This window comes from Choloepus didactylus, chromosome 1, assembly GCF_015220235.1.
Source record: "Choloepus didactylus isolate mChoDid1 chromosome 1, mChoDid1.pri, whole genome shotgun sequence".
Classification (NCBI taxonomy): domain Eukaryota; kingdom Metazoa; phylum Chordata; class Mammalia; order Pilosa; family Megalonychidae; genus Choloepus; species Choloepus didactylus.
The window spans coordinates 157,201,230-157,218,821 of NC_051307.1; the positions used below are offsets into that span (position 1 = coordinate 157,201,230).

General features: G+C 53.5%; 1 protein-coding gene across 1 annotated transcript; it reads left to right on the forward strand.

The window, feature by feature from the left end:
* Positions 1-2,573: 2,573 nt before the first annotated feature.
* On the forward strand, positions 2,574-3,789 carry FOXL2 (forkhead box L2). The gene has a single exon (XM_037827923.1). The coding sequence runs from the start codon at positions 2,574-2,576 to the stop codon at positions 3,702-3,704; it is 1,131 nt and encodes a 376-aa protein (XP_037683851.1). The 3' UTR covers positions 3,705-3,789.
* The last annotated feature ends 13,803 nt before the right edge of the window (positions 3,790-17,592 follow it).

Below are 17,592 nucleotides of genomic sequence, written 5' to 3' on the forward strand. Positions count from 1 at the left end.
AAAAGAAAGGCCAGAGCAGCCCCATCAGGATGGGGCCCAACCCAGCTGCCTTCCCTCTACTCAGGCACCGGCACTAAGGAAAATCTGCAGTCCCAAGCCTGATGCACAGCACTCCCACCCATAGCCTGAGCATGGATGGGGGTGAGTAAGAAGAAAAACACCTGCACTCCTAAGCAGCCACAGAGGTTTTTGAAGAAATGCTATTTGCCCCCAACTGTGTTGGGAGCAGTGGAAGACCTCAGGAGGAAACAACCAGGCTACTGTGAGATATTTTCTACTGGGGGATGGAGACAGGTAATTTACTGAGGTGAGTTTAGGAGACCCATGCTCCTTCTGGCTCTGTTGGTCAAGCCAAACTGCCCTGCTGACCTCTCTGGAGTCATCTTCAAGAAGCTGAATTGCAAAGAGCCCCACCACCCTGCTCTCCCTCCCTTTTATCTTAGAGTCCAGGCCAGAGACCTGAGTGGGAAGCCGGCAGCACACGCAGATGGCCTGTGGATGCTGGGGCCACAGGCCACTGCAGACTCCTCAGGCTTCCCAAGAACACTCAGAGACTGGAAAGCCTGTCAGGAAAAAGTAGTGACAAGCTTTGGGCCAGTCACTCCACACATTCCAATCACTAACACACACTTGTATGCCAACATCCATTGAGTCCACCTTTCTCCATAAAGGATCCTGGTCCCCCCTCCACAGGGCCAAGAAGTTTGGGACTTAAGGAATTAAAGACACTGGCTATCTTTCCCACATTTTACCGTTGCAAATTTTTAACTAATGTTAAGTTAACCATTAAAAGGCACACCTGAATTTTTACCCAGTGCTGATTTCCCCTGAGACAGTCTTTATACATGCTGATGTAACTGCGTTCCAATCAGACTTCTGCTGAAGGTAGGCAAGAACTCACCTCTCAGCCCTGGAGAAAGAGCAGAACATATGCCTCATCAGGAGAGAGATTTAAACAAGTGCTTCCCTCAACTGTTGTTTTACTTCCCAGACTAAAATAGAATATGTATACCAGGAGGGAGGGAGGCAGGGTAAAATTGAGAAAGAAAAGAAAAGAAAAAAGAAAAAGAAAGGAAACGAGGGAGAGAGAAGGAGAAAAAAAAAAGGAAGAGGGAAAAGATGCTATATTCATGAGCCACACCTACACCTACTCTGATATCTGTGAGACATATATCATTACATGTTCATGTGTTTTACCCCATGAATACACAGTTGACAGATTGTGCATGTGCATGCCTGTGTGTTTGCACTTGCACATGTGCTCCTGGACAGCTGTTATCTCACCTGTCTCAAAGATAAAGCCTCCCCATGACTTCCATGTGTGTTACCTATGCACACGCAAACACAGTCCCCTAAAGCCCCCTGGCAACATTCCCTCCTGTGTTAGCGCAGGAGCGGAAGGAAGTCTGCTTGTTGATAAAGCACGCACCCAACTCTCACCCCAACCTGTCGGACTGTTAAAGCGGATTCTGAGGAGCGGCCTGGTCCCTAGGTCCTGGGGCAGCTCAGGGAAGACGGAGGCGCTGTAGGCAGCTACCCTGGGCGCCTCTTCGCAGTGACCGTCTCTCAACCCCACCCCCCCCCCCCCATGTCCATCCTGGCCAGGTTACTCGGAGAACAGGAGGGACAGGACAGGCCGACGTTTCTTCATTAAGTGACACTCTGCTTCTGTGCTGGTCTTCCCAAAGCCACTGCGCAGCTATCCACCGCCCTCCCCTGACCTGCCCCCTCGCTGTCCCGCCCTCTCCCAGGCCCGAGCTAGCAGTTAAGCCCCAAGACGGGCAGCTAAGGGCTGAGCAAAGGAGTCGTTCTCTTTCACCTGAAAGCTGCGAAGAGGCTGGCAACGCTGCTCCTCTCTGGCGCCCGACCTTCCCCCGCACGGGCCAGGCGGGGCAAGGGCGGACCCCGCCGAGGTCCTCGGCATCTCCCCGGCTCGATCCGCAGAGCGTACACCATCAGATTTCAAGGACTTGTGAGAGCGTGAGCCCGGCTGTCGGCCGGGCCCAGAGGCTCGCCGGGCAGGAGCAGTCCGGTCAGGGCTGTGCGGGGCGTTTACAAAAAGTGACTTGGAGATGAACTCTCCCGTGCGCCGCTGGCCGCCCGGCTATAGGGGCGAAAGCGCCTGACGCAAGCGGAACTCGGCCGAGCCCATACGAATCACAGAGCGAGGCTCCTAGCGCACTAGGGACTCCAGGAGGCAGCTCCGCCAGAGACGCGGGTCGTGTCTCGGGAAATCGGGGTGGGGAGGGGGGAGGGGAAGAGAACAGAAAAGAAAACCCACCAAGGCGGGGACTGGCCTGCGCGGGGAGGGGCGGCGGGCCGGAGCCCCTCTCTGTTGGGCGGACTGCCGATGGCCAGAGGCTGCGCTCCACTCCCGCCGGCTGCTCCCTAGGGGAAGAGAAAGAAGTGGCGAGAAGAGTTAGAGGCCGTGAGCGATCCAGCACGGGCGGCATCCGCACTCTCCAGAAGTTTGGGACTCCGCCGGGAGCGAACTCGTGCGCCCGCACCCTTCGCCGCGCCCGCGCCTGGAGAGGAGAGCAGGAGCGGCCCGTCCGCGGCGCGCCGGCTTTGTCATGATGGCCAGCTACCCGGAGCCCGAGGACGCCTCGGGGCCCCTGCTGGCCCCGGAGACTGGCCGCGCAGCAAAGGAGCCGGAGGCGCCGCCGCCGAGCCCAGGCAAGGGTGGCGGCGGCGGCGCCGGGGCGACCCCGGAGAAGCCCGATCCGGCGCAGAAGCCTCCGTACTCGTACGTGGCGCTCATAGCCATGGCGATCCGCGAGAGCGCAGAGAAGCGGCTCACGCTGTCAGGCATCTACCAATACATCATCGCCAAGTTCCCGTTCTATGAAAAGAACAAGAAGGGCTGGCAGAACAGCATCAGGCACAATCTCAGCCTCAACGAGTGCTTCATCAAGGTGCCGCGCGAGGGCGGCGGCGAGCGCAAGGGCAACTACTGGACGCTGGACCCGGCCTGTGAGGACATGTTCGAGAAGGGCAACTACCGGCGCCGCCGCCGCATGAAGCGGCCCTTCCGGCCACCGCCCGCACACTTCCAACCCGGCAAGGGGCTCTTTGCGGCTGGAGGCGCCACTGGTGGCTGCGGCGTGGCAGGCGCAGGCGCCGACAGTTACAGCTACCTGGCGCCCCCCAAGTACCTGCAGTCCGGCTTCCTCAACAACTCATGGCCGCTGCCGCAAACGCCCTCTCCCATGCCCTACGCCTCCTGCCAGATGGCGGCGGCAGCAGCTGCAGCTGCAGCTGCAGCTGCGGCCGCGGGTCCGGGCAGCCCCAGCGCGGCCGCGGTGGTCAAGGGGCTGGCAGGCCCGGCCGCTTCGTACGGGCCGTACTCACGCGTGCAGAGCATGGCGCTGCCCCCGGGTGTAGTGAACTCGTACAACGGCCTGGGAGGACCGCCGCCTGCGCCCCCGCCGCCGCCACACCCCCATCCGCACCCGCACGCACACCATCTACACGCGGCCGCAGCACCGCCGCCTGCCCCGCCGCACCATGGGGCGGCCGTGCCGCCCCCAGGCCAGCTCAGCCCCGCCAGCCCGGCCACAGCCGCACCCCCGGCGCCAGCGCCCACCAGTGCGCCGGGCCTGCAGTTCGCCTGCGCCCGGCAGCCCGAGCTCGCCATGATGCATTGCTCTTACTGGGACCACGACAGCAAGGCCGGCACGCTGCACTCGCGCCTGGATCTCTGAGAGCCCACCGCACGCCGGCGCCGACGGATGAGAGGATACAAAGACGCGCAACGCCGTCTCTGGTTGCAGCCTCCGCCTCCAGCGGGGCTGGGGCCGCCTCCCCAGCCAGCACCCACGGCTCTTCTGTGCCTCTCGACTTCCTCAGTTCCCCTCTCGCTTTTTGTGTTCTCCGCTTCGCATCTTGTGATCTCTTTCCTGCCCTCTATGCTCCTGCGCTCCGTGGGCCTGCAGGCCGCCTCTCCGTGCGCTTTCTTCAGGCCTTTGTCTCTTCCCGGCGCCCCAGCGTCTCAGCTGGACACCCCGTGCCAATGTTCACCATGGAGAGAAAGCGCTCGGGATCAAGATGAAGCCGGGTGCCAGCGGCTCAGACCCCTTGGCCCTCGTACACAGGTCGGTGCGCTCATGCTCGGCTTTCCCCGCCGGGCTGCCTCGCCATCCTTGTCTAGAAGCGCAGGTCTGGGCCGGCAACGGGACCCGCGCGGACCGAGAAAGGGACGAATGTGTCTGTTTGCTCCGCGAAACTTCTTGAAGCTATTCTGAAGCTGCTTGCTGCCGGGTCCTCTGGGCGGGGCGGGGGTTGTGTCCGAGCAGGGAGCCGTGGCCGCCTCGCTCCGCAGCCTCCGTCCGGGTGTCGGGTTTACACTACATCCCGGCTCGCAGGGAAGCTGCGTTTCCTCCGCTCTCCATCCGGGCGCCTCGAGCACCTCTAGGCCGGGGTGGCTGGTTAGTTTTGCTAAAAAGGGCGGTGGGGCTTTTTTGGATAATACTAAAAATATTTTTTTAGGAAAAAAATTTTTCACCGGGAGAACCGGAGAAATATTGTGTCTTTGGAGATTGCTACAACAAAACATGAAAATCAAAAGCGTTAGGAGATTTGAAGTAGAATTCCTGTCGAGCCTTCAAAAGCTGTGTTCAGAGAGGTAGAAGAAAATGCTCAGTAAAAGGTGGTTTCCTCTAAGAATTGGGGGATTTTCCCTCTCTCCCCATCTGGAAAACTAAACAAAACAAAACAAATTTCCCCGCATCCTCCGATGCGAAACGGGTGTGCCGGGAGCTCGCTGCCTGCCTGACAGACGCAGCAGAGATGACTCGTCCCTCTCCCTGATTTTTGTTTTTCAAACGTCTTGCTTCTCTCACCTTGGGAAGAAGAAAAAATGTGAAACCCGGCAGCGCTCAGTCCAGGCGGGCTTGTGACCCGGAGCCAGCCGGCCGCAGCACCCTAGACCTGGTTGTTCTGTAGTGTGTCGTTTGGGGGACCAAATTTTCCACAAAGAATTAGAGCACTTTTGTTGTATTTTTTTTTCAGCTTTGTTAATTCCCGAATAAATTTTTGTTCTTTCTTTTAACACGGAATTCTATTATTTTCATCGCGCCTAAGTCTGTTCAGCAACCGGTTAAAACAGGAAGATTTTCGGCAACATTTTGTCTTTCTTCAGAGTGATCCAAACAAGGCTGATGGGCAGCCCGGGTGGGGAACTTTTGTGGTTGTCGCTGCTGCTTTGTTTTCTCCGCGATTGTTTGTTTTCTGTGTCATCGCTGGTCTGTTGCGGCTGTTAAACTTCATCAAAGAGAAACTATCAGCGGCGGTTGATTCACAAGGCGAGACTGTAGGTAGGACTTGTTCTATTTTTGCACCCATGTAAGTTTGTGTTTTACCTCTTACACACTTGCACTATGTGTCTGGACTGTGTTTGCATTATATTGTTCTCATACTTTTAAAATTTTTGAGCCGAATTTAACAGTCAGACAGTTTATTCCAAATAGGTAATCCTGGTTGTGGAACTGTTCTGTAAACGGCAAACTTCCGTACAAATGTAAGGAATGACGGGTTACCTTTTTATTTTTAACAATCAGAATTCCTTTACCTTCAGGTATGAGTAAGAGGTTTGGGGGTCTCATAGAGGGGGGAATATATTGCGTGGCTGCAGAAATCTGATCTTTTTTCTTTCTTTCTCTTCCTTAACTGGCTCCTCAAATAACGAATTAAGACCCGTGCTTCCACGCAGGCACACAGGCGTTTGACCCGGTTCCAGCCCGGAACCCTAAGAATGATTAGGGATGGTCAGACTTCAGTCCTCTAATGGAATGACAGGTATCAGATGGTGCAGCGGGGTTGGACCCCCCGCCCAGCCACCTGTCCCTCACTCCCGCACCCCTGGCCTGGACAGCAGTGGTGGCAGGTCCAGGCTGGCGGGCAGGCCAGGATTGGCTATGCACTGCAGAGAAGGAGCCCACAGGTCAGCCTCAGCCTATTTGTGGTCTGGCAATGGGAACTTCAGGGTGGGATCCCTGCTGTGTGTAGTCAGGCCCAAGGGAAAGTGGCTCCCTCTGAGTATGGCCCTTCTCTCTCCATCTCCAGGAGGATGGAGGGCTGAGAAGGAAACCATGGTGGCTCTGAAGGGCATCACCCTGAGACTGGAATGGAGCCTGCAGGAAAGATGGGACTAAGGAGGCTGAAGAGGGAGACTCAGTTGGTGTGGAAAGTGCAAGAGGCTGGTCAGGCCTGGTATCTGGGTGCCTCTGGCCCCTATGCACCACTCTCTGACTGCTTGCAGAGAAGAAAGTGGGCTCCTGTTCATTTGTCTGTGTGTGCTTTCTGTGGCATGAACATATAACCCATGGAGAGTTGTGAAGTCTATGCCTGCAGCAATTTTGTGTGTACAGCATCAGTAAGCTGTCTACAGGTGACAGGCTGGGAGAGGTGGGTCTGCCATCCATCTGCAGTGAGGGCATATATTTTGGGCATTGTAGTAATAATATAACTAAAACTTAGGAAGTACTTATGGATGGGCAGTGTGTGCTGCATTTGTACCTCGTTAGAGATATATGTGTGCAGTGGTTCTGGTGTGTAATCTGGGCTTGCTGAATGAAAACAGAATATGTAAAGAGCCTTTCCCTTCAGCTGTCAAAGGCTCTGTGTTCCAAGGCTGTCTGTCAGGGTCCGCTAGCTGCAGTTCCAAGCAGAGAAAGCAGGGGAGGGAAGCCCCCATGGCAGAACTGCTCCAGCCCACCCCCACTGAGGAGGGGAAGTTGACCTGGGCCAACACTGGAGGCCAAGCCTCTCTGCCCCCAAGAACTGAAAGGGAAAAGATACCCAAGGCTGGGAGAGAGGAACAGCCTCACCAAGTAGGGAGGATGAAATGAGGGATTCAGTAAAGGCTTCCCTGTCTGCTCAGGGATTGGAGAAGGTGAAAGGAGCCAAACCATGCTCCATTTCCTCATGGATGTCTGCAGGAAAATATTGTCTCTAATTCCAGCCTTGGGGGGTTGAAGGCTCTGTAGTTTGGTCATTTTCCCCTAATGTTGAAAGTTTGGGGCAAGGGCAGACTTTCTACACCTCTTTTCCTTTCTCTTTTTGCCCTTTTGAGTTTCTGTCAGAGAAGCTGATTTAAGGAATCCCTTAAATGAGGGCAAAAGGATTTGAGAGAGTTCCTTACTAATAGGTATGCCTTACTGTATACACTCTGGTCTAGAGGACCCATGTGGGTGTATTTGTATATGTTAGCCAGCATGTATTGTAAATTCAAAGTAAATGGAGTTTGAAACAACTACCCTACCACTCTCTGCATGTCCTGGGTAATCAGTTGCTGCACGTGCTATTGAATGCCGTTTATGTATGTGTAAACATCCTCACACTCACTGGCAACTATGAGCCCCCTCCTCACATTCACGCACGAATTCTTATAGTCACCCCTGCTTCCCTAAAACTGCCCAGCCAGAGCACTCGGATTCTGAAGTGATGTTGTGTTCTCAAGGGTACTGGGAAGAGGTCTTTGACAGCCCGGTGCATCCACCAGGGGACTGCGGGAGCGGGGATTAGGGGTCTTTCCGGCTGGCCCCACATCTCACTCTGGACGGTGTCCCAGGCCTGTTACTTTGTCGAATCAGTAAAGGGTTCGCTGCATCGCGGGTTTGGATAGTCAGGAAGTCCAGGACCTTTCACCTGAGGTTAGGTGCCCTCGGCCCTTCCCCAGGTTTCCGGAATACCGCGGCTGGAGGCCCGGCTGCGTGGAGCCCCCTGGCGGCAGGAGAAAATCAGGGACAGGCTCCCGGCTTCCAGCAGCGCGGCGGACAGCAGAAGATGGGCCAGGAAACTGGGTCTGGGCCAAGACAGTCTACCAGCTAGTGAATTCTTCTCTTAATGGAGGCCTGTAGCACTGGAACCTCCGGGCAGAGCTCCTGGCCTCCGGAAGGGGGTCGGAGCAAGCAGGAAGCGACTCTGTCAGACTCAAAAGCCCTGCAATGCCCCCACTCTGCGGAGCTAATCCGGTGGTAAGCATGCCCCAGGGCCCTGCCCCGTCGGTCCTGTCGCGCCCGCGGAGAGCATGGGCTAGCGCTTGCTTCTAGGAGCAGCCTGTGGGACCTGCAGGAAGAGACGGGACCGTGCGGCGGAGACCAGGATCCTGGAGCCGGCGGGCTACCTTCATGCCCCCAGTTCTACCGTAGGGACGACCAGGACTTAAGGATTTTTGAAACCAAGCAGTCAGCGGCTTTCCGCTTTCTGGGGAAAGGGCTTCAGGCTGTCACAAAGAGTGTCTGGGCCTGAAAAACCACAAATCCTCTCGCTTACATTTAAGGAAACTGAGATCTCAAGAAGGGAAGGGGCCAACCAGAAGTTACTCAGCTTTCTGTGATACAGACTGCCTCGGACTTTATAAGGCTAGCCTCCGGAGAGCTGCCCACCCGGGCTATCCGAGTGGCACAAACCTTGCAACCCGACGTGCCAGGGAGTTCAGCGAGAGGCGGGGTAACACGGGAGTCAGGCCCGGAGAAGAATGAAAGCTCAGGCCTTGGTCTGAGCTGCGCGAGAGTGCACCGCGGGAACTGCTGCAGTGCCGGCTGCTAGCCGCGCAGGCTCCTGCTTGATGATGAGGTTGTTCTGGGGCCGTCTGTGTCACCCTGAAAGGCGACCCGCGCGCTGTGGGTCGCGGACAGGGGCCCGTGCAGCCAAGCAGAGCTGGGGTGGAGCCTGGTGTTCCCCTGGTGCTTGGGCAAAGCATCCTTTCTGAATTTGTTTTTCCTCTATAAAATAGAAATAATTACATATACCTCTCAGTTATTAAATTAATGAAATGCTGTAATGTCAAAGTGCCCAGTGTATAGATGTTCAGTAACAGTTTGCCTTCCCCTATGAAAGAAAGAAAGAGAAAGAGGGGGGAGGAAAGGGAAGGGAAAGGGAAAAAGCACCTTTGGTAGTAACTCCATCCCTGCATTCTCTAAGACCCCGCATCATCCGGCACCTTCCCAGGTTTCGGCACACGCGTTTGCACCACCCCGCCGCAGTTCAGTGGCCCCGGGGGAGTGGGACGCATCCTGTTGCTGTCGCGGCCGGCACCCGCACTCTGGGACTACGGATGGGAGCACCGTGACCCAGCATGGGACTCTCCCAACTGCCCTCTAGCTTCTCCTAAGATAGTCTTCACTGGTATACGAGATTTTCTAAATGAAATCTGCATCTGATCCACGACGCGTCACCGACTCATTTTTGGGCCCAGGCACAGCAAGCTCTCCGGCCTGCGCCCCCATCTTCAGGCGACTGCCTCGAGGACACGGGAGATTTTTGGATTTTTGTTTTGTTTTGTTTTTAAATTTGCTTTTTTTTCTTTTTTTCAGAGAAGGTGTTCGGATAGCCACCGGGCGGGATGTTAGGGGGTCAGCCTCTGGGAGAGCTCCCCTCGGCCTTTGTGGAGAAACGGGAAACCTGAGGGCCAAACGCAGGAAGCGGGTTGGGCCCAGTTGCAACCGGCAACGGCGTCGCCCGCGGGAGGGGAGCAGGGGCGGTGCGGGGCCTGTAGCTGGAATGACCCAAGGCTGGGCCACCAGCTCAGATTACTCACAAGCCTGTTGGAGGCGCTGCAAGCATGGATCCTTGGGCGCAGGTTGGGCACCTACAGCCTGCTCTAAACAAAATTTCGGGGGAATGAGTCCGCCGATCTGAGCCCTGGGTGCTGTCGACCACGAGACGGCGGGAGGAAGCGCAGTAGGCTGTGATCGTCCCCAGAGGTGTTAAGCGCACAGAGCAGTGACCGACGAGTCCCCGCCACGCGGTGAGGTGGACTCCAGTTCTCCAAGTCGTCAGCCTTCCCAAGTTGTCCTTAGCAAAAATATTATCAAACCGAATAAAATAAAATCTTTCCTCGGATTTTCCTCATGTAAAAAGGAAAACTACTTCTCTAGGCAGGCAAAGAAAAGGAGAGAGTAGGCTCTCAGGAAATTTTTATCTCTGTGCACGAAGAGGTAAGGGGAATATGCTTTTTGCTTTTTTGTTATTTGTTGGGGGGGGGATTCGACGCATATTTTTAAAAATCCCCCTTAACCAGTGCTAAAGACTGTGAGTGTGAGCAGAGAGCCAGGAAACCGAGCCCCCGCCCGCAGTGACATCGGGCCTTTGTCCTCTTTCCTGAAGCCCCCGCGACTCCTGACCGCTCCGAGATAAAGGCCGGGTCAGCGCCCTGCGGAATCCCAAGGGAGGGGGCAGCGGGGCCGCCCCACCCGTTGCTTTCAACCCCGGATAAGAGGCTTCTAACCGGAGGGCCTCGCCGACCCCCGGGTTGACAGCCCCCACCCCCAAGCCTAACTGAGGCATGAGTCCGTGTTTCCCGTGAAAGTCTTCCTGCCACTAAACTCCTTGGATCCAGTTCCCACCAGCATTTTGTTTTCGTACTTAAAGTCTCCGGGAAGGCTGAGGAGCCGTACCTTCCCCTCCGGACCTCGCCTTACTAGATCCCTAGAAGTTGAAATCGCGCGCAAAGTTTGCTGCGACTCTGGCGTTCGCGGCCGCTGGGCCCTGATGTCAGGCAGAATCCGAACCTGTTCTGTGTGGATCCTAGCCGGGCCTCTGCCTTCCCGCGGCGCGGGAGACAACTCCGGCTCCTGGCCTCAAATTTTCTGCACAACCGCAAATTTTCTGTCAGCTGAACACGTCTGCCGAGAAAGCAAGAGAGCCATATTCTGGCGCTTTTTGAAATTTAGAAAGCCAGATCGCCGCAGAAAACAAGCCTCTGCCGCGTTGCTTCTGCATGGCGGTGGTCTTGGGCTTTCCAGGGTACGCATGAGATCTTTTTCTTTGCAGATACTCGGGTTATACGAGAGCTACAACGCCCTGCGAAAGAATAAGGGAAGAGGAGCCCCACGGCCTGCGGATGCGGAGATAGAGGGCTCTGCAACAGCTACGATGTGTGCTTCCCACGCACACAGTGCGCCCTGGGGTCCCTGGCCTGCGCTTCAGTCCCAAGGGACCCTACAGAGGCATGCTCTCTCAGGCCGAGAAAGTTGCCTTGGTTCCCCTCCTTCCAGGGTGGCCTGTGAGGGTAGGGGACCCGGGCTGCCTTCCCTGAGCCAAATGGGTCATGGCCTGTCCTTTATCTTCCTGGGGAGGCAAAGAAAAGGCTACAGACCCGGGGAGTGAAGCCCCGCAGTCTCCTGTGCTCGGAGTTCTCCCCACCTCCTTCTTTTTTCCCAGCCCCCACCAGCCCGCGCAGGGGTCTCGGTCCCTGCTGAAACTGGAGCTGCCCACGGGCGGGCAGATGAGAGATAACTGAGCCTGGCGGCGCCGAGGCGCTGACCAGCCCGCCCGGATCCGGGCTTTTCCGCATCCCGGAGCGGCACCTGAGACCCTACTTCTTTGGGTGGCACTGACTCAGCTCGGGAAAGACTCAGCTGTGTGCACACTCTGCCTCCAGGCGCAGAGCTGTCTTCGCGTGCAGTGTGCATACACGTCTGCACGAAGGGATTCCGTATCTGTGTGCATATACGTACATACTTGTGGGCATTTGTTAGGTGTCTAGGGAGACAGGCATACCCATTTACACATGTGGGATGTATATGTGCACACGTTTGTATATCTGTTCTTGCTTATGTCCTGTGTTCGCTGGCCGTTTGTAGGTGGTAATTACGTCTCCCATTCAGGCCTTTACAGTTTTCAAACACGATTTTCACAATCACCCTGGGAAGTTCTCTTCTTTAGAATTAGGGATCGAAGGACCCCGCGCGCTGTTGAACAGGCTCGAGAAGTGCTCTGAGATGTGTCTATTCAGAGCACGGGTCGGCCCCAGATCCTCTGTACCTCAGCCCTCCGCCAAGCTTCCCGGGAGACCCAACGCGCCCGACAGAGGGTCTCAATTCGTTCGCTGATAAGCGCGCTCTTCCGGAGCTCGATGACCCCGGAGCCCAGAGCAGGGGCAGCACCGCGCTCGACCCAGTGCTGCGAGGCTTGCGCGAGGGTTCCCCCCATGATAGCGGCCCGCGTCCATCTCAGTCCCGACTCCTTGGAGTCCCGCGTCTCCGAATCAGCCACCTCAGGCAAACAAATGGTGACAAGATTCTGTCACCCCAGTCGCAAACCCAGGACCTTGTCTTTACTTGCGCTAGAGCGGGAGCAGTGACGAAACTTGAATTCGTTGAGCTCCTTAACGACCCTACAAGACAGAGTCTACCATTTTACAGAAGAGGTTAGTCGGAGGCTCTGAGCAGCACAGTTAGTTACCCCAAGTTCAATAGCCAGGAAGTGGCCAGAGTTGGGGTTGGAACCCAGTTAAGTGTGTCTGAATCCCCAGCCCACGGTCCTGCTGTTTCCAACACGGATTGCCAGGTCCCTGCTTTGCCCACGACTCCCACGCACGGCTCCGCGCTATCCCACTCCCTGCCTTTGTCCTCCCTCAGCAAGTGCATGACGACAATCCTAGCTCTCACCAGCATGATTTAAAAGGTTTCTACCTGCTTGGAACCTACTGATTTAAAAATATATATTCCCTGGGTGTGATGGGTTTTGCTTCTTTCTTGCTCCTCTTCCTGGGGCATTTGGTTCCCCACCCCCACCCCACCCAGGCCCGGAGGATCAAACCCTAGCTTTCTGCGACTGAGGTTGCCCGCGGAGCTGTAGCATGACTACATCCCGCGGAGTGCCCTTGGGCCTCGGCGCCCGGCTCCTGCGGACCGAGGCTCCAAGGCCTCGGAACTACAAGGCCACTCCCGTCCCGCAGAGTTTGGGCGCTGGAAGGGAGCTGGAGGCCTGACGAGGTCGCCGAGCGACCACACACCTCAAGGCTGCCCTCTGCTGCCAGCAATCGACATCACCACCGCCTCCCCTCGGCGCCCCAGTAGCCGCGCCCACGTGAGGGGTTCGGACCCGGCGAGACAACTCAACAGCGCAGAACGGGCGTCAGCACCTTCAACCACTGAGCAGAACCTCCCGTATTTTTCAGTCACCAACCTCTGCTAGTCGGCAGACCAGACAGCCTCTCGCTCCCAGCCAAAGGCTCCCGGTGCTCCTTATCTGGACCGCGCAAAGAGCGGGAGCCCTGAGCTGGCAATCCCCCGGCTCTGGCGCTTCCTCCTGGGTCGGGGGCGGCAGCAGCACTCGGGGAGAGGCCGGGCGTGGGGTTTAGAGTGCTGCCTGCAGACTCGGGGTAGAGCCCCAGGCTGTGCACAGGCTCCTTTACTCTCAGCCATCAGAGCACTGTTTGGGAGCCCCAGGGACCATGGCCTGCGCCCAGAACAACCTGCCTTTTCCCTCCGGCCGACTTCCAAGTCATCTTGATGGTCGCCTTGACAGTTAGCTGTCCTCGGGATGGCCTTTATTTTTTTACAATGCATTTGTCTCCCCAACAATATTAAGAAATGGAAGGAGCCCCCTCCCTACCCGCACGTCACAGGGCCTCGCTCAGGGTTTGCCCAGTGGTGACAGAACTGAATCAAGACGCCTCCATCCACGCTCATGAAATGAGGGGAGGGGACACTTCCATACACTGAAATTCTTTCTAGACAAAGTGGAGTAAAAATCAACCAGTAATCATACCTGTGCTCTTCCGGTGCTATGCATTAGGACTTTTCACATTTTCACTTTTCCCCCAGTTACAAAGATAACTCAAATTGAAAAAGAAAAAAAAAATCGGGAAAATAAAACATTAAGAGGCTCAAAGAAAACAAAAATCACAGTAATCCCACCCCTCCAAAAGAAATAACCACAGTTAACATTTTGGTGTCTTTCCACCAAAATTTACACATTTTATTTATTTATATATTTTATTAAAAAAAGAGACTAATTTCCATAATAGAATAGATTTTATACAGAATTTGCAATTTTTGTGGCCCTTGGCCGCAGTCTCTTGGATCACTAAATATACAATCAGTAATCAATTGACAAACCTTGAGTCCTTTGCCATCCCAAAAAGGAGAACCATAGTCCTGCTCTCGGGGCGCAAAGATCTATTCAGAGATTTGGGACTGCCCTGACACTGGAAGAACGCCTTCCAGCCTTTGCTGACAGCTGTCTCCCTCTGCTGGAGGCTGGGGGAGCTAAGGTGGTGGGAGGGATGTCTTGGAAGAAAGCAGGGAAAAACAATGTGTCTAAAGACCTGCATAGCTAAGTCTAGGACAAAGCCCCATATTCCCCAGCTGGCACACAAGGTGGTATCTGTGACCTGGGTTTCCACGTGCAGTTTCCTGTAATGGTTAAGAGTCAACCATTCCCTCATTTGAATCTTGGATCTCCCCCTTACAATCTGTGTGACGTCAGAAAATATTGCTCAACATTCTCTGAACCTCAATTCTAAAACTGGAAGAATAATATCTATCACATCAAGCTTTTGTAAGTATGCAAAGAAATAATTACATCATCTAGCCTGGTGCCTATTGAAAGAAATCATCAATGCATGCTAGCTACTTTTCCTATTGCCACTACAGCTGCTACACTACTGCTGTTGTTTCTAGCGTTAGCTGTGGTCTCATGGATTACTGCAGTTGCCCTCTCCCTCAACTTCTGACCTCAATGTTACTGTTAAACATAAGCCCGAATTCTGGCACTAAGCTGGGTCCTGGTTCTCATGGCCGAAGGGGTCCTTTCCAGCACCCTAGTCAGGCTGTGCAGGACTTACTGACAATCAGGCCTGAGCCTGGGCTGTTTATACTTGAACCGTTAAAACAGGAAAAGATGCAAACCCTTCATTCACAGGGATCCGGCTATTGTTGGGTCAGAAATGATATTTTTGTTTCTAAAATAAAAGGTACATTTGCTGCCACACACACACACACACACTTTTTGGGGGGAGGGATGTGTTGTGTCTACAAAGCTGAGAAGGCAAAGCAAACGATCTGGCTCATTTGCTCATTTGACCAGTTCAAACAGACAACCTGGAAAGGTTCCTTTGGCCTGGTTGCTTGTTTATATTTGCTTCAACAAGCCCCAACTTCTCTGGGCTCCATTTTGTATGTCCATGGACTAAACTCTTAACCATCTCCAGAGAAATGTCTTCTACCCTCTGACTTGATAGAGACTCAAGAGGAATTTAGTAAATTACATTGATTCAACCAGTCTGATCCCAGTAGACTCATATGCACATCAGACTCTCATGGTGAAAGTTTTTAAGGCACAAATTTCCAGATCCCCTTAAACTGGACAGTATCTCTCTCTCTCTGGGGCTGGTGCTTGGCAATCTATGTATGTATATGCATCTGTATATTAGTTCCTCAAAGTGATTTCTGATGAAGCCCATGGAGCTGCATTAGAGGAAAACTGCTGGTCTCAAATGAATTGAAAGCTAAGGTTTCTCCAAGTGGACTCCAGAATAAACAGATTCCAATGACTCTTCCATTGGGAATCACATGGAGTTAGAAACAGCCTGGTTCAAACACCGACTATGCATATGAATGTATGGGGTAGGGATGGGGGGGTGCAAATACAAATTTTTTTGTGTGTTCTTTTGTTGCTTGTTCTCTCACTGTTTGTTGTGTGTTTTGTGTGCTTGTTGCCTGTGAATGTGCCTTTCATTACAAGTAACATAAACCCATCTGAGCTGGCCTAAACCAAATATGAGGGGTTATTATAAGGATTAATGGATGACCACTGTAAGCCCAAGGCAGATGGCAGCCAGACTTCCTGAAGGCTGAGCTGACAGTAGGAACACAGGTATCTTCCCTGTGCAGACTGACTTTCCTTGCTGCTCTGGCCAGGCCTCTCCTTTGCCCAAGAGAGGATCCACATATGTACCTTTAATCACTGTGTCCTAAATTCATTTCCTGTAAGAGAGAAGATGATTGGCCCACGTGGGTCAGGTGACCACTCCTGATTCTGTCAAGGTAGAGCTGATGGCAGAGGGAAGGGTCTTGTAGTAGCATTTGGTGGCCCCTCCCTGTGGGAGAGAGCAATCATGGCATTCACTGGAGGCCAAGAGACACTCCCAAAAGTCTGATTTGCTTCAGTCTAGCATCTCCAACCACTCAATCAAGTGCTCTGGGGTTCTCAATCTTAGCTGCACTTCAAAATCACCTAAGAGCTGATAATAGATAGTGGTGAGAGTAACACAAAATTGTGAATATAATTAATACCACTGAATTATATACTTGAAAGTGGTTGAAATAGAAAAATTTGTACTGAATATAATGCCACAATAATTTTTTTTTAATTATCCAAGGAGCCTTTAAAAATATTGGCCCAAGCCTCACATCTGGAGCCTAGCCAGGGCATCAGGATGTTTCAAAGCAACCCTTGTGATTTCAATATACAGCTAAGGTTGAGAACCAATAGGGAAGTGACAGCCAATTTAGCCATTTCCTAAAGACACAGCCTCAAAATACAATGAATTAAGAGAAAAATTATTAAAATCTAATGGGTTGTACATGGCTTATTTTTGTCTAAATTGGAGATTGAAATCCTGTCAGCAATTGACATCCTAATCCAAATTTCAAACACCAAGATTATTTGCATCTGACATTTTCTAAGCCTCTTCATGTAAACCTTATGTTAAATTCCTAGAGAAACTTGCCTTTTCTGGGAATCCCAAGGCACTAGGCCAAAGGATGGCTCCCTGTGGCCTCAGATGACCTCACCTACCCCCCATAGACCACCTGCCCCCTCTTTTCCAGGTTCTTCAGCTTGCCAGGACAGTCTCAAAGCTCCCAGCCCTGCATCGTGCTGGCTTTGCTGCCCCCACTTCACAGACCTGTGCTTCAGAATTCCCTACCCAGGAGCCTGTTCCACATCTCCCTTACCTTCAGGAGGCTGAAGGCAAGAAGCCCTGCCCTCAGCCAAGCTGGTGGACACTGATCAGAGCTAAACTTTGTCCTCATTTATAGCAGGCTTGGGAGATGTCTTTTTAAGAGAAGGCTATCCCCTTCCTGGTAGCCTCTCTTAAACAGTCAATCAGCAAATATTTCATAAATAGCTATGATACACAAGGCATGAGGAGAAAACAGAGAGACCCTGTCACTTCCAGGAGTACAACAACAACCTCTTTAGGCCTGGTCTTTTGCTGATTCTAAGGAGCATATTAAAGTATTCCTCCCTCAACTACCTGTTCTTCTGGGCCTTTCCAACTTGGCCCAGGGCTAGGATTCCAGCAAACCCAAGGAGAGGGGTGGCAGGAAGGAAGTAGGAGCTGTCATGCATCTGACCCCTGCCTGGTTAGGGGGAGGTAGGGACTGTGGCTGCTCTTTCCAAAGCTGAACCACCCTGACAACTATTCCCTGCCTCCAGGAACAGGCAACACAAGACAGCAAGACCAAATGACCTTCCAAAAGCTGGAAAAGGAAGTCAACACAAAGGCCAATGACTGAGAAAGGATGTGCTGGAAGGTGAAGGTGGGGCTGGAGGGAGATACTATGACCAGTTTGAGGCTACAGAAAGTGCTTAGAGATGACAAATAAAGCCAAGGACAGTGGTTCTGTTCTGAAAGTGTGGAACCCAGAACATCAGCTTCACCTGGGACTTTGCTAGAAATGCAAATTCTCAGCTCCATTCAAACCCACTGAATCAGCAACTCAGAGGTAGGACTGGCGATCTGTGTTTTAACAAGGCTTCCCTGTGATTCTGATGCACACATAAGTTTTAGAAACAATGGCCTACTCTAGGCAATGAAGTAGGAGAGTTAGCCCAGAGAAACTATACCTAAAA

Bases quoted from the DNA above. Each gene is read 5' to 3' on its own strand.
- FOXL2 (XM_037827923.1), top strand. From the start codon at position 2,574: ATGATGGCCAGCTACCCGGAGCCCGAGGACGCCTCGGGGCCCCTGCTG.